Raw genomic sequence first — 16484 nt, forward strand, 5'->3', positions numbered from 1 at the left:
AGGGCCGAGCGATGCAGGCGGGCGGGGAGGGCGGCGCGGCCCTCGGGGCCCTGCGGACCCCCCGGCCTCTCCCCCAATCCGCCTTTCTCCGTTTCTCCGGCGCGCCGAGGACGGGCGGAGCGGAGGGCGCGCACTTCAGGAGGCTGGCGATCCGCAGGAAGGCCAGCGCCGCTCCCGGGGCCGGCGGAGCCCGGAGCCCGCCCGCAGGTAACGGGGCAGCGCCGCGGGCAGCTCCGCTCCGGCCGCGGGGTGGGCCGGGGTCTGCCTGGGCTCCGGCGCCGGGCGGGCACGAACAGAAGGTGCTGCTCAGCTGCCGAGGCCGGGGAGCTTCGCCTGTCAACTTCTGCCCTGCGCGGCTTGCGGCCGGGGCGGCTGCGGGGCGCTGCTCGCAGGGCCGAATTCGGGGATCATTGGGGGAAAGCTCCCCGCGCCTTCGCAGCTCATACTGTCAGCACGAAATGTACTCAAGTTGTTCTTTTTATTAATATCCACGTTTGTTATATTGTTACGTATTAGACTATTATAACACATATTTTTATATCTAAGAGTTTTGTACTAGCACTTCTTAGGACGGCAGGTAAGCAATGTTCCCCCTCTCACAGACCATGTCTTGCACCTGCCCCTCCCCCGTGCCTCCTTCTTTTCCCCCTTCAGCAACAACCTGTGCTAGACTTGTTTGACATGTTACACTTCAGAAGGCAGCTGCATAATGTTGAAAGGCACAGTCAGACTGGTTACCTGGGGTGCCTTGGCCGCCCTGAAGAAGTACTGTCATAAAATCTGAACTTCAGAAAGTTGTCCTTTATCAGCAAGGTAACACACACACACAAACACACACACACATTTCTAGGTTTGAACTCTGCAATGTGACAGCAAGTGCAATGTGCTGTCCTCATGCTTTTGGTTTCAGGGCACCTTGGGTGTTTTATGGGTGTGTAGGGGCAAAGTGGCTGAAATAAAACTTGCAATCTTTGTCATATGGTTGATACGATGTTGGGAATTACGACATGTCAAATAGTAGGATGGGGTATTTTGCTTGGGGACAGTCATTCAATGACTTCTGGGCGAGAGGCCTGCTTAATTTAACAATTAATATGCCCAGAGAAGAACAGACTGTTCACAGGATCCTTTATTTTAGCTTTAATGTGTAGTGACTTTGGATTTGTGTATGAAACCACAATTTTTTTATTGGTGTTGGGATTTTTTCCCCCGAGGCTTTATGTGTGCATTTACATTGGGAAAGAGGAATTCACCTTCATTGTCATGTGCAAAGTGGCAAATATATTTTATTAAGCTGTATGTTTGAGAAAGCTTGGTTATTTAACTGCCTACAGGGCAAAGCAAAATTTATGTCTCATTAGAAGTTGACATTAATTTAAAAGCTTAGACTGAAGTGTACTTGAATCTTCAGAGATACTTTGAAATTGATGGAAAATGCCACACCAGGTATCTGGAGACTGTTTAGAGAAGGGTGTTGCGTGGAGTAACATGATTAACAATCTCTTTTTGAAGGGAATAACTGTTGTGGATTTGGTGTCTTTTTTTTATTTTCCTGCTGAATTAGAATTCAGTCTGCGTGACTTGAGTGAATCTTTACTTAAAATGTGTGTGTGCCTGTTAACTCAAAATTAGCCTCCCACCAAGAAACAGGCGTTTCACAGCTTGCTTGTTCAGCACTTTCAGAAGCCAAGGGCTCTGCAAAGTGTGAGTGTGGCACCATTGGATTCTGCAGAGGACTGAGCTGTCCTAGGAGGTTCCATCTCCACCTGGTCGACTTAATCAAGGTGTGAAGCCATCACTCAGAATACAGGGATGCAGTAACTCACTTTCACAGCAAGAAATAGCTTACTCCTGTCATCAGCACAGTCACCTCTGGCCTTGCTGCACAGAAACTAGATTAACTTTGGTGGCATTCAAATCATGCACCACTTTCCTGGCTTTGTACACTGCAGTGCAAATTTTCACCCTTTCTGGAAAGTTTTCCTCTGACCACTGACTTACATGTACTTCTGCTGTCTCTGTGCTGTCTGTTGGCAGTCTCAGACATTGCAGAGTGCCTTGTGGGGAGCTGAGGTAATTTGCATTCAGGACAGCATTCACTGCAGCAAGGTGTCTTCTAACCCTGACAGGAAAAAAAAATAGTTCCCTGATGCTGCTGTTGTAGCTCTGCCTATAAATGGGTATGAAATGGTGGGATTATGTTATAGAAGCTTCAGTAATCTTTTGGGTTTCCACCTTGCAGTAGGAGATAACTAAATGAGGCTCTAATAGCATGCTGCTCTAGTCTTTGAAAAATGTCTTTGTTGTTTATTTTTTAAATGCTAGAGGGATATCTGTGCCCTGCCTGACAGATTCTCATTGTTGTTTTTTTACCTTTGAAAATACAGTAATAAACATCAGATTTTGATTCTTGTTCCTGGCTTTGTATAACCCACTGCATTTTGTTGACTGATCTACACTGATTGAAAATTTGCTATACAGTGTGTTCAAGGAAAACCTATACAATCATTAGGGCTAATCTTAGCAGTGATTTGCATCTCTAGGTACATTAGAGACCACTGACAAAGAAAAATAGCTGCTTTACAAGCCTTCCAGGGGATTTGAGGCTTTTTGACAGTTTCCTAAAATTGAACTTTATCAAGGAGTTGATATTTTAAAATGTTGAGAGAGGAAGGTGAATATGAGGAAACTGCTTCCAAAAATTCCTCTCTCTTCAAAAATGAGGGAAAGTAAAACGCAACAAATTGCTTTTTACAGAACTTCCATGAAACTACATTTTCCTCTCATTAGAGAGCTTCCTGTTTCTGTGATCCAAATGAATCACCTCTGCCTCTAATTGAAGCAAAGGTGGGGAAGGGCCAAGAAATGGAACTTTGCTTTTACCATTTCTTTCCCCACCTCTCCTCCAAACATTTAGGATCAAAATTATCCCCTTAAAGCCAGTAAGAGTGTACTGTTTAGTTCATACACTATCCAGTCATGTCTATGTGTATTTTGGGTTGGTTTGATGTTTCTGTTTAACTCTTGTCTGACAACGTCTACTTTTCCCAATAATTTTTGTTTGCCCTCCAGTATTGACTTCCTGGTGATCTGGATGTTGATTTCCTGAAATAAATTAAAATTTGTATTCACTGCTTGACTTTCAAGTGACAATACACAAAAGATTTCAAAGGAGTGTCACAACTGACATGGGTTTGCTGAAACTTGCCTGCTCCTTTCTCTAGAAGCTTCTTTTAAATATAGCCTGAGAGGCCAAAATCACTGAGCTTCTGGTAAGTACCATTGCTGAAATGCTTTTAGGCATTGCTGAAACTGGGAAAGTAATAATTTGCACACCCAGTACAAATTAGTTTCTTGTACAGGATCATAAAGCTAATTTATTTTGTAGATTAATAAAGTGGTTGGGAGATTTCTGGATTGGAAGAGGAGAGTTAGTTCAGGGAATGCGTTACCTTTGGGTAACAAGTAAAATCAAATATCAACAAAGGAATCTCTTAATAACAAAAAACCCTAGTGATTTGCCCTTGGCTATTATTTTGTTCTTTTTTTCTGTCAACACCCGTGCTACTTGAAACTGCAGTTATCAGACTTTTCCCCCACTTCTTAAGTCCCAGTGAGAGACGATCTCATCTCCCAGCATTCCAGTAAAAATCCTGTTTATAACTGGGCAGTATTTGGCAGTGTTTGTCAGTGTGTGTTGGGTACAGTGAGATCTGTGATAAAGCCCTCCAATTGCTGTGTTTTGCACTGTTGTGTCTTAAAGTAGTGTTATGCATTTGATAGATAAGTTGTCTTCCCAGAGTGAAGGATTTGTCAGAGGGAAAGGAAAAATATGATGCAAGAAAAGTTTAAAATGAGGCAGTTGTGGGCTTTTTCCTCTAGTTCTCTTAATATTGGGTAGATTTTCTTCAAAACATTTCTGTCAATTCAATATTTTAATCAAATTACTGGATGTGAATTTTGTAACTGAAACTCTATTTCTACGAGAGGGAAAAATGGCTTTCTGTTCCAGAATGGGATGCTGTGTATATTAGTTGTCCTAAGTATAAGGCGATCTGGGATGATTATTTACACTCAGATGATCAGAACAATCCTTTTCATCTGTGTTAAATCTGTGAATAAACTTTGCCTCCAGCTGTTGATGGTCAAAACATTTTAATCAAATGCATAGCAGAGGACAGCTCGATAATATTCACGCCATTGTCAACAAACTCGTGTACTCCTGACAAAGGGAGAGAGAATGCTGCTTAGGGAGTGTATACACCAGGTTGTGTAAATAACCTGAGCATAAAGGAGGAAACTGAAAGAGGAATTTTTAATGGTTTTTTCACCTAGCTGCCTTGGAAATAGCATTTTAACAGACATAAGCCTTTAGCAGAAGAAAAGACCTTTGAAGTAAATGTAGGGGAGGATGGGGTTCTGTTGAAATGCTGGCAAGACCTGTAGAAATCAGGTGTGGTCCCAGGGTGCAGATACACAGCAGTAAGGTGATATCAGAACATATAGAGAATTGAGTAAAAACGGTAGAGAAGGAAAATTACTGCTGCAGTAGTCTGAAAAACTAGGCGTGTAAAGAAATGTATTTCTGATGAGTTTCAGAGTAATTTGACACCTCTTATTGCACTGAAACTCAGCAAAATGGAGCATAAAATGTGTTAAAATTAGAGGCAAAAGACACTGAGTGGAAGGTAGCACAGAGCAATGAAACAGCATTCATTATTAAGTATTAATGCTAAGTATGTCAGATGTTAATGTGAAACAAATTAAATAGCCTGGAAAGAAGAAAAATGTGGTGGAACTGTAGTATGACATGGGAAATTCTGTGATCTGTTAATGACTTCTGAACAAATGTCTTGCAGCACACGTGATAATGTAGCTTAGAGGTGCAGCCTTCCCCTCACAGGTAACTGCAGGCACTTTCCTTCCCACATACATGCTGGCCAGAATTAGATGAGGCTGGGAGAGAGACAATGGTGAACAACGATTAAAAGTCACTGGTTCAGTAGCTGAATTTCTTCTGGCCCTTTTAAGGGTTTGGCTTTTTATTAGCTGAGCATGAGATGTTTCTGTGCCAGGCTTTTGCCTCTGCTGGTCACCATTGGGGACTTAGTGGCACTTGAGAAGCAGAAGTCAACAGAGAAGTTTCTAAGTGCATCTTCCGTGTGGTGTCTGTTCCTGTGAAGCATGAGAGGCCTCAGCCTGGAAAACTTGAGGGCAGATCCTCTGCCTGTTCCTGGTGGCTTCTCAAGGGGAAGATCTAGGGGAGAGTACAGAGCTCCCTGCACTGCCTCTGCTTCTGGCTGAGCATCCTCACCTGATCAGTTGCTGTTCCTTTTGGGGACTGTCCAGCCTTTAAGCTCCAGCTGGAAAGATGGGATAGGATGACTTTTATTTATTTACTTAAGGCTTAATCTTCCTACTAGGCTGAGACATTTGGTTGCTTAAGCTCAGGAGTCTGTCATTTGCCATGTGACTTTCTTGAATGCTGAGCATTGCCAGCTCACAGGAGAACAGGCTCCTAGTTTCTCTTCTGCCATGAAACAGGTATTCTAAATCAAAAATCAAAGTTAGCGTCTACAGCAGACTTAAACTCTAAACTCTGCAAATTCCCTGATTTGCAAAATTTTTAAAGCAAATAATATTTGAAGACAGATTGCTTTTTAAGTATTTTGTCTTGTATCACAAGGGCTTGATGACAACTTGTTGCATTGAATTATTAGAATGTTTTTCCTCTTTGCCATCACTTACCATCATTCACTATCTTGTCTGTGATACTTCACTGCCTTAATTGAATACTAGTATATACGCATTATTTATATTAACATCAGTAACTGAGTCAGGAAATTAAACTTACTGGCTAATTAGGTGTCTCTTCAGAATTGGAGAATTAAGAATCAAAGCAAAGTCAGTGATACAGAAAAAGTCAATTGTTTTTGACAGAATTGAATTTTTTCTCAGTTTTATGCAATTACACTGCTATCAGCCTTTTCTTCAACTGGCTCTTGCTAGAATGTCCCTGTCTTAATACAAGCATACTGTGCATTCCTATTTATTCAGTCTGACACTAACTCTCCTTATTAAGTGGTTGCATTTAATCTGTGAGGGTAGAATCCTTTTGTACTTCAATTATTCTCCTATGGATTAGTGGTACTAGAGCATTCAAGAAAGTAATGTGAGATGATGCACCTGGGGATGGCTTTCAAAAGCCTGAAAATTCTTAATTCTTGAAACTTTAAAAGAAGGCTTTTATGTCTTTACAACAAAAGCTTGGAAATTTTTGTGTGAAGATGTTGTTCTAGGGAAGGTGTTGAAAAACACCTTTTTTTTTTTTTGTGGTATATACAATAAAATAAGAACTGCTATCAGTGCATAAAATTATTCAGCATTTGTGTTTTGGTTTATTTTAATTCTAAATATAGAGCAATGTGAATTTTATTAGGATGTACTTTAAACTGAGAGCAAGTTTCATCAATCTACTACTAAAAATGATTGTTCATTTTAGGAAGCAGAGTGGTTGTAGTGCAGCAGCTTAAGCTGACCACGTTCTGGTAATCTGAGCCGACTGTTGCTCTGTAATTACCTACTTGTGCTCTTGAGTTATGCATGATAATGCAGGAAACAATGTTCTTCATAATTTATTAATCTCTAGCTGGTCCAGGGGGCAAACAGGCTCACCAGAGCTGCAAGTCAAGGGCAGGCAGGTGCCTGAGCTGGCTGTTAAGGTGCTCTTTAAGGCTGCCAAGGTAGGTGAGGCAGCAGAGTGTGATTGCCGTGGCTTTTGTGTTTGTGGAGGGGTCAAAACACAGCAGCCCAAGAGGTGGGTTGTGCACATGCTTCTAAACTCCCCTACCTCCTTTCCCTGTCCTGGATCAAGCATAGGGGTGTCCTTAGAACAACATTCCTGACATGCAGTCAAGGGTGAGAGGAATACCCAAGTGCTGTGGATAGCCAGCAGGAGACCTGGCTCGTGCTGGTGTGGGCTGCCCTTGGTCTTCAACTTCAGTGTGCAGAATTGTCCCTTTAACTGTTCATTTTATTTCTTTTCTGTAAAAGGGCTGCTTGTGCATGGGATATATGAAAAGCTTTTTGTTCATTGAAATGAGAACAATATTAACATTGTTTGTGTTAATAAGGAATTTAAAGGAACTTCAAAACCCAAGTGAGTTCCTCTTCAAAGGATTTTCATGGAGTTTAAACAAACAAGTGTCTGTTCATCATAACTGTGGAGAATTATTACTTCCTGCTTTTAACAAGTTACCTTTTGACACAATTATGGCTGCTTTTCCCAGGTGGCCAATGCCAACTGTAAAGTTCCCTAGTTTTTTACGGATTTTTTGGGGCTGTTGTCACCAAATGCAGTTGAGCTGCTGGAGAAAAGTAGCCTTACCATTTTAAAACCTGAATAATATCAGGGTGTTTTAAAATCGTGTATATCATGTACCTTATCACTGTGAATATTGTGCCCTCTTTGCTAGGTCCCAAGTGCCATTTAGGTCTTGTATGGGACTGGATCCTGATTAAAATTAATCTTAATTGAATTTTGTGCCTCTTGTACCCTATAGAAAATGTTGAGATAGGACAGTGGTAGGTCCTAAATTAAAAAGGGATCAAGTAGTTTCACTGTGCATGTCTTATGATTTGTTGATTTAAAGGCTTGCATCATTTAGAAAACAGGAGTGTTTTCAGGGTGTTGTGTGCATCTCAAACTGTCACATTACTTTTTTCCCCCACAGGGCTAAACAGTTGTTAATTAAAGGCATCTGCAAAGCCCTTTATTGATTTCTTGTGTTCTGCTGGGCTTAAGGCATCTGTGACCAGCATTTATCTGAAATAGCACACAGTAAATGACAATGGACCAGGATTCTGGTATAGGAGACATCAGCAGCTTTCACAGTCTTTTAAAACTACTTTGATCCAGATATTTCAGACTCTTCTTCTCTAAAAACTCATTATTTTCACTATGGTTTTCTGAGAAAATATTAATGTAAGTCCTTTCAAATAACAAAGAGATTTTAGATTGGACACAGAAAATGACTGGTGTCTACAAATGTGGGTTGGTAATGCTGCTGAAATATCTCCAATGGGGAGCAGCTCCAGGGCACAACAGTTTATTTTCCAGTTCATTTGTTTAGGTGTGATATTAGGAATACTTAATAGGTGAAGTTACAGAATCCAAACCCTCACTTGCAGAGAAGTGACTCTAGAGCAATGCAAGCAAAAATTCCAGTTCCTGTGCTGACACCCATAAAATGTCAAAAGTGCTCCTTTCCAGCATCAGCTTTTCCCATTGTTTATTCTTGCCTAGAGGTGGAGGTAGTTGATAGATCAGGAAAAAAAAAAAAACAGAATTCTGTGTTGGAGTGTTTTTTTAGAGAGAGAGTTTTCTGCAGGAAAAAGAATTCCATTCTGTCTGCTGCCCTGTGATGTACAGTGCTATTGCTCACACCATTGCTGGCTTAACAGAAAAAAAAAAAAAATCTTTCACTCTTTCCTTCCTCTCACTGCAGGGAAAGAGATCAGAAACCTGAGCAGAAGTAGATGAATTGTTCTCTGTGGACACCATGGGAGTACATATATTTAGCAATCATCATTTTCCACAGAGCTCTGCTGAGCTCCATTTGCTTGTACAAAAGTACTTATGGAAGAAAAGAACCGTTCTTGCCCCTCTCTGCTCCCCATACATTCATTCTCAGGTGGTTCTTTGTGCCCCATAATTTATAATTTGGGATGGAAATGGAGGAATTTCTCCAAGTACTTTTCCTCCTTCAGGAAGTCAAAGAAAGTAGCTACTTGCTGTCAAATGTTAGCTTCAGTTTCAGGAAGGGAAAATGCTTTTTAAATATGAGAAGTGAGAATATATTATCCTTCCTGAGACTGACAAGGACTACATGCTTCTTATAGTCAGTGAGCTGACAGGCAACACTAAATGTAGGTAAGGCTAGCAGAGCTGGAAACTGAAGTAAACAGAGCTGAGGGATCTTAAATCCTGCAGTTGGATTTCTTTTTTGTTGTTGTTTTGCTATGTGCAGAAGAGCAGGTTGTTTGAAGTTAAAATACAGTATTTGGTGTGGCACAGGGTACAGAAGCAGGATCAGCTTTCTGATAAGGAGTTTTTTTCATGTATAGTATAAAAGGATTAGAAAAGCAGGAGCTGTTCAGTAATATAGAGAGGACTGCATGGTGCTGAAAGGACCCTGTTCCTAAGGATTTTCTCTTTATATTTTTTTCCTGGTGCATGGGCATGCATTGAAAGAAGGAAGGAGAATTCTGATAATTAGTAAGCATGTTAAACTCAAAATGAAAACTTCTGAATTGCATTACATTGTCTGCTAGCAAGCCACATAAAACTAGGTAATGAAACTCTGATCATGAAGAAGAACCTCCATTTTTACCATAACCTTTTGAATGACATATGTGCAAATACAGAATCAAATTTTGTGTGGAATATATGCTTCTCCCCCTTGCTTTTTTTTCTATATGTGGATGCTATAACTTTGAGCAATCTGCAGTTTAAATTATGATCGTGTAAGTAATTATTTAGTGAGTGTAGAAAATCAACTTATTTACTCTTTTCTACTTATTAACTTGGCAGTGTGGGATTTTGGGTTTGTGGGGTGGGTTTTGGTTTTTTTTGGTTTGTTATTTTTAAATACTATTCTGTTCCCTAATTAGGACTTAGCAGATATATTTAGGAATATACAGGCAAAGTAACTTTCTGAAAAAATGCATAATGTTTGTTTCCTGATTAGTGGATTAGTGGATTTTGGGCAGCAACTGCATATCTTCTCTGATTCATTTATTTGATATTAAAAAGGAAGGAGGTATGAATTATTTCTATTAATTCTAATTCAGGTGTTTGAATTTAAAAAAATAAGATAAAAGCACACCTGTATTTTTCAGCTCCTCAGAGATTAAAGGGAAAGTAACTTTAACAGCATTATATCTATGACAAGAATCTGAGTTTTGAAATCTAAAGCAGAATTTTATTCTACTTCTCTTAAGGTAATTCTAATATAAAGTTAATAAGGCAATTTATATTTAATAACTTTATTCTACTTCAGAATCTTTGAAAACCTGTTGGTTTACCCACAGAATTACCCATGTTGGTTTACCCACAGAATTGTGCCCTGTGTTAGTCTTAGTACACGAAAGCTATGTAAACTTAAGATATGAGCAGCTGCATATTGCTCTTTATTGACAAATATCAATAAAACAACATGTAGGCAAGTCTTGACACATGAATATTTAACTCCATGTTTGTACACAGATTTAAATAGGGATCCTGCACTTATTAGGCTCAAAACAAGCAGGCAAAGCAAATGCAGTAATTTTTTTTTTTTAACTTTGTAATTGAATTTAAAATCTTAGTTCCCTCAAGGCATCTCACTGACGCCTTTACTAAGAAAAGCATAATAAATTGCTTCTGTGCTGGAACCAGGGAGGGAAGGCTGCACCACAGCAGCTGTGAGAGTGCAGCAGTGGGTATGGCAGGATTTAGGGGTTGGATACCAGAGTTCTCCATCCTGCTGCCATCCCTTGGGCTGGAGCTGGGGCTGCAGCAGTGCAGTGCTCTGGCAGCAGGGGCTACTGCTGAATTTCCAGCTGGCTGTGGCTCAGCAAAGCTGGATTGGCTTTCCTTCTGGGACTGGCAGTTATGGGCTCAGGCTACAGAAAATGTTTGATTCAGCAGTGTTTAGGGGTATAATATTAAACTCTTTAGAGGTTCTGAGCCGTTTATATTCAGGGGAAAAAAAGGCAAAGTGATAAGAGCATTAGTAATATATGGTTTCCTCTATCTTCTTTTATATGTATCTTCAGATGGAGCTCCTCACTCCAGCGTAGTTTTTAACAAAATAGCCAGCTAACTTACAGCTCATGGAAGAGAATTTAATACACAAACTTATAGTGATTGGACAAGGGGAGCAGTTTTGAACTAAAAAAGGGAGAGATTTTGATTAGATGTTAGGAACACATTTTTTACTCATGAGGTGGTGAGGCACTGGCACAGGTTTCCTGGAGAAGTTGTGTTCAAGGCCTGGCTGGATGGGGCTCTGAACAACCTGGTCTGGTGGAAATTGTACCTGCCCATGGTAAGGAGTTGGAATCAGATGATCCTTAAGGTCCTTTCCAACCCAAACCATTCTATGATTTTGTGGATGTTCATACACTGTACTTTTTTTAACTTTTTGAAAGTCTTGAGTACTGATCTACATACAGCCAGTAAATCAGGTTTGGTTTTTCTAAGGTTGAGTTTAACTGGGAATTTTTTGCAAATATGCTGTCCCCAATATTGCTGTAATTCAATAGAAATGGTTGTGCTGAGTAAATTGGCCATGTCATATGAAAGGTGAGGGGATTTCTGACCTGTCTGCTGCATATTTACATCAATCAGACCTGGTCTTTTTTATGATCAGGTGAAAGAAATATGACCACATAGAACACAAGTTTGTTCCCCACAGACTTCATTCAAAAGGTTTCTCTGCCACAGAGAAACATTAATTAATCTGTGATTAATTGCAAAATGGTTACAATTAGCAATAGCTCAGCATGATAGTTTTATATTCTTATTTCAAAGTCTAGTATGAAAACAGAGCAGTTTACCTGCATATTTCTTTCCTTGAGAGTGGCTACTTGTGAGCTGGAGATCAATGATGAAAATTTAGAATTGAGGGTAAATTCCCTATGGAAATGAATAAAAGGTGAAACAGCCTTAGCATTTTAGTGGTTTTGCTGTAATTCCTGCACTATGCTTTTCATATCTGCAGGGTGGTTACTTATGCTGGGTAGTGAAACCTTTCTAAAACTCACTTTTGCTTTCTGCTTCCATGGCAATAGATGCTCTTAAAAAGCAAAAAAAAAAAAAAAAAAAAAAAAAAAAAAAAAAAAAGCAAGCAAAAAAACCCCAACCCCATAGAAAAAGCTAATGCACTTCTCATTTTCCCTGTGTCTGTGCAACTTAACACTTCACCTTCAGAAACTGCTCTAAGGGCTTCTGGAATGCCTCTCTGAATCCCTTAGTGACTCTGCTGATGGTTGGCAAAATTTGCCTCAACAATTTTCTTTCCTGTCCCTCCTCTTTGTGACTGAGCAGCATGATAAGAAATGATATACAAGTTATTTGCTATAATTTTTCAGACATGTGAAGCAGATATATTTTTCAGGTGTGCTTCCATCTAAATAAAAACAAATGATTTCTAGGACTGTTTTGTCAAATTGTAAGCCCAAACTCTGGATCCTGTACTATACCGTGTCCCAAATTTAGTAAACTTTTGTACATTTTTATTTTATTTTCAAGCAGCCCTGTGTAGCAAGTAATACAGTTTTGAATGGAGTGAGGCTCTTTACAACCTATTTTTTCAAATCCATAACACTTTCATTTGTAATGTTCTCATTTGTATATGTGTTTTTCATCTTACGAGCAAATAATCAGCCTTCAAAGGTTTTGAAAGTATTTCCTTTGATAAAATATTTTTGACCTATTTATCTTAGTCTGTGTGATAAGTATAGTTTTACCTTCAGAATTGTCTTCTCTGCAAAAGAAACTTTAAAGGATCAGAACTCCATTTCCCTTCAAAAAGGAGGCAGCTACTATATTTTATTTGATTGATATCTCTACCTTATTGGATAAATAATTATTAAAGCTTCATATTGCTGTATAAACCACTGGAAAGGACTATGGAGGAGAAGATTGCAGGTGATGTTTCTATATTTTAGAATGTCTTTACACCAGACTATTAAATGTGAGAAACAGGAACTACTTATCAGATTATTGCTTTTGGCCTGCTGTGGTGATACTGAGATTGCTTTGAGAGCAGTGCTGTGAAGAGACATCCTTCAAAACACTGACCCAGTGTGGAATGAATACAGAATGTTTCAGCTGCAGGACTATTCCAAAACTGTTTTATATGAGCTTATTACTGTACTGCAAAACTGCAATTGCTAGAAGGTGAGCATTCTTTGTGTCCCACATCTCAAAAAAAAAGAAAAAAATTTACTTCTTCCTTCTACCAAATAGCTGGAAGTGTGAAATGTGTTTATGACCATCTCATAAGTATTTTTGATGTGGATGTCTTGTTTTACAGATAAACTGGCAAGGTCAAAAATCCTACTTTCTGTTGATGTCAGCTCACTCGTTCCTGTGGGAAGGATGGGGAATGCTCAGCAGGCAATGATACTGCTCTGCAGGGAATGATAAGTTCAGTCTAGCAATATATTCCTCTGGCAGCCACAGTACTGTGCTTTCCATTTGTCTGGGTAGAGTTTTGCTGTTCACTGGAGTTTCTGCTTTCTGGAGGAGGTTATGCATGCAGAGAGAACAGTAAGCATGAAGTAGAGGCATTCTGAGCTTCTGTGGGGTCTTGCCATCTTTCTCTGCATCCACAAATAAGAGCAAAAAGTAAGAATAAAGCTCTCACTTTAAAAATATTTTCACATATTCATAAAATAACTGAAGAGTGCAATATTCTGGTGGAAAAAAAAAAAAGCTCTCCCTCTCGTTTTGGCCTTGAAAACCACAAAAGGAAGTGAAAGAGACAGTGAGCCCTTTGGTGTATAGGTTGTGCAGCCACCTTGGGTGGAGGCTCTGAGGATACAGCACAAAGTCAGCCTGGTATAGAAAGAATCTCTTTTGACCTAAGGAGAAAATGTGAATCCCTGATTTCTTACCACATGCTCGTAGATCTCTTCATTGGTAAGTAAATAAATTCCTGAATGTAGACAAGAATCCTTCAGAAAAATAGGATAGGGTATGCATGTTGTAATTTTCCATAGAACTTTCCTTAAGGCAAATATTTAATGCAGCAAATATTTAAGTGAAAAAGTAATCAGGGAATTGTTTACTGAGAAACACTGAAGGACAAAAAGAAAGGGGGGGAGTGGGATAGAAAAGCAGTATTCTAGTCTGACAACAATATGATTCAGAATTAAATTCCTGCCTGCAGTTAATTGGGATTGATTGTCTGTTTCTAAATTATGCATAGGAAAAGCAAAGGTATTACTCAGTGGGGTTAATCAGAGAGTTGGGAGAGCAAGTTTGGAGTTTTCCATTCCACAGCCAGGATTTTACATGCATATGTAACAGCTAAATATCCTGTTTTTCTGAGGTATTGAGATTGAGTACTTCTGAAAGCCACTTCATTAATTTACAGGTCTAAATACTAGATTTTTATTTCTAACTTTAGACAGATAAACCAACAGATTCAGGTATCTAATTTGGTGGATTAATATCAGTAAGTATGTTTCTAGGTATTTTAACTGTTTTTGGAAACCCAGAAGTGCCTATGGTTTCTGCCCCTTTTCAGCATGTGAAATTGTCGGTAAAAGCTAAATGTAAGCTGAGCAAATGGCTTCTGTGGACAGCTGAGGTTTGTGCTGCAGTGAAAGTGCGAGGTCTAGAATGCAGTAATTAGAGATGGTAGTCAATACTTGTTAATGAAGGCAGTGCTTGTGATCTGTCTTTGAAAGGGGAGCAGAGCAGCGCTGCCCTTCCTGCAGTGCCTTATTGACCTACGGCAGCAGCCACTCCACTCATCATGGAACAATGGATATGCTTTCTTTAAGAATAAATAACTTCATTTCCAAAAAGTGCTGGAAATAGCTCAGAAAAAATGAAAGGTGCTTGGGACTGCAAGGTGTATGGGTACATAATGTATGTGTGCAATTACAAGGGGTTTTGGTGGCATTTGCAAGCTCCAATAACGCCTTTTAAGAACAAGTTCCCTATTTTTTAAATGTGATTTTCATTTTTGTTAAATAGACTAGTCTAAAAGTTTTATGCATAACTCGAATGACGGAAATTTAGCCTGTGAACAACTTTCTGCTGTGAAAGGATAATAAATGAAATATGAGGTGTTTGGCAGACAAGCCTCAGAAATGTTTCAGTGATTTACTTCTCTGGGAAAGACTGTTGCCACGTAATTCCATTAACTGTGTGACATGGCTATGCAGTAGCCAAGCGTGTCACTGCCCTTGAATTTCCATTTTATTCACCCTGTTACTTGTGCTGTTCCCATGAACTGTTTTCCTGCATCTTTCCTGCGGTGCCAGCTTCTTGGAGGTGATCAGAATAGCCAGCTTGTGGTGGTGACCTCTTCTATATTGTAGCTGTCAGAGCGAGTTTGAGAGGATCAAAGATGGAGAAAGGGGGCTCTATTAGAAAATGAGTCTTTGCATGGCATTTCTTTCAAGGCTATTCTAAATCTGGCTTTAGATGAAGAATGTGTCACTGAGGTCTCTGCTATGCTGTTTAGTTCCACAATTATGGAAGAAAGTACCAAAGATGGTTGGCTGCTCATTTTCCCATGAAAAGGGAAAGCTACTGCTTATTTCCTTTTAGAGCAAGGTAAATGAAAGAGAGAACTTTTGGGAATTCTCCTGTGAAGTGTTAGTACATTGTTTTGACCAATTTTGTTCAGTGTAGGTGTGTTGCCATGCACGGGAAAAACATGTACAACCCCCCAAATTCTGCTTCTTCAATTTATCATGCTTTTTTATGGTTATTAACATGATTTGGTAGTGATCAAGGCTGTTCTCAGAAGCTCTTACAGCACTCTGTAAACATGCTGGGTAAGGTCCTGATATCTCACAGTACTCAGAGCTGCTTTGTATAAAGTAAAACATTCCTTCCTTCTGCTGACTCCTGGGCTCACAATGTTCACGATTCCCAAATCTATTACTTGGAAGCCTGCGTTGGCCTATATGGATTGACTTATTTTCTTCTTTAAAAATGCTTCTATTTTTTTCTCTAAAAATGCTTTAAAAATGCATTGAAAATAGTTTATTTCTCAATTAATATTGGGAGCAATGAACACTTAATATCCTACTACTGTTGTAAAGGAAAAGTTTTTTTGGAAGCGACTTCTGTCAGGACTGCTCTTAACTTTGGAGTTGCAGGATGGTCAGTGGCAGACACCTGGTGCTGGTGGTGGGTTTTAGGTTGCCATCCTAATCCAATGGACATGTAAAACTTCTTTGCTGTGGTGTTTGCAAGATGGCCACATAAACCTCAGTGGGTTTTATCTGGTGGTATATTGAAACTACTTGTTGACCTCTCTTTAGCAATGGTTTTCTTTGTAGATGTTTTATGTACTGGTGTTCAGAGTCTTTTACATTTTCTGCACTAAACTCTGTGGTGGGACCTGAATGTGGAGCCCACTTCAAATACCACTTCTGTGCTCAGAGATAGAGGGTTACAATTTCAGCCAGGCCAGAGCCATAGGAAAGGCTGTGTCTTTTACACTGGTGGATCTGGGGAGAGTAAAAAGGGTCGGAAGTCAAGCTTTTGAGTATGCTGAACACCACCAAAATTGAATGCTGCTGTTAAGACTTCTTTTTCTACTTGTTCTCTTTTTGGTAAATCTGCTCACTATACTTGAAGTGTAGATAGGGTCTTGTTTGGGAAAGCATAACCTCAAAGCACAAATCTTATATGACTAAAGAATGAGCTACATTGGTCTACCTGTACTTTTTGACAGATGAAAAGCCTT

The 16484-nt window shown here is 39.6% G+C and overlaps 1 protein-coding gene across 1 annotated transcript in view; it reads left to right on the forward strand.

The window, feature by feature from the left end:
* Positions 1 to 16484, forward strand: part of FGD4 (FYVE, RhoGEF and PH domain containing 4) — a 102742-nt gene continuing 86258 nt past the window's right edge. Inside the window, exon 1 of the mRNA XM_030263283.4 lies at positions 1 to 207. Within this exon, the coding sequence (XP_030119143.2) occupies positions 12 to 207 (196 nt within the window). The 5' untranslated portion in view covers positions 1 to 11. The remainder of the gene's footprint in view (positions 208 to 16484) is intronic.

Source organism: Taeniopygia guttata, chromosome 1A, assembly GCF_048771995.1.
Source record: "Taeniopygia guttata chromosome 1A, bTaeGut7.mat, whole genome shotgun sequence".
Classification (NCBI taxonomy): Eukaryota; Metazoa; Chordata; class Aves; order Passeriformes; family Estrildidae; genus Taeniopygia; species Taeniopygia guttata.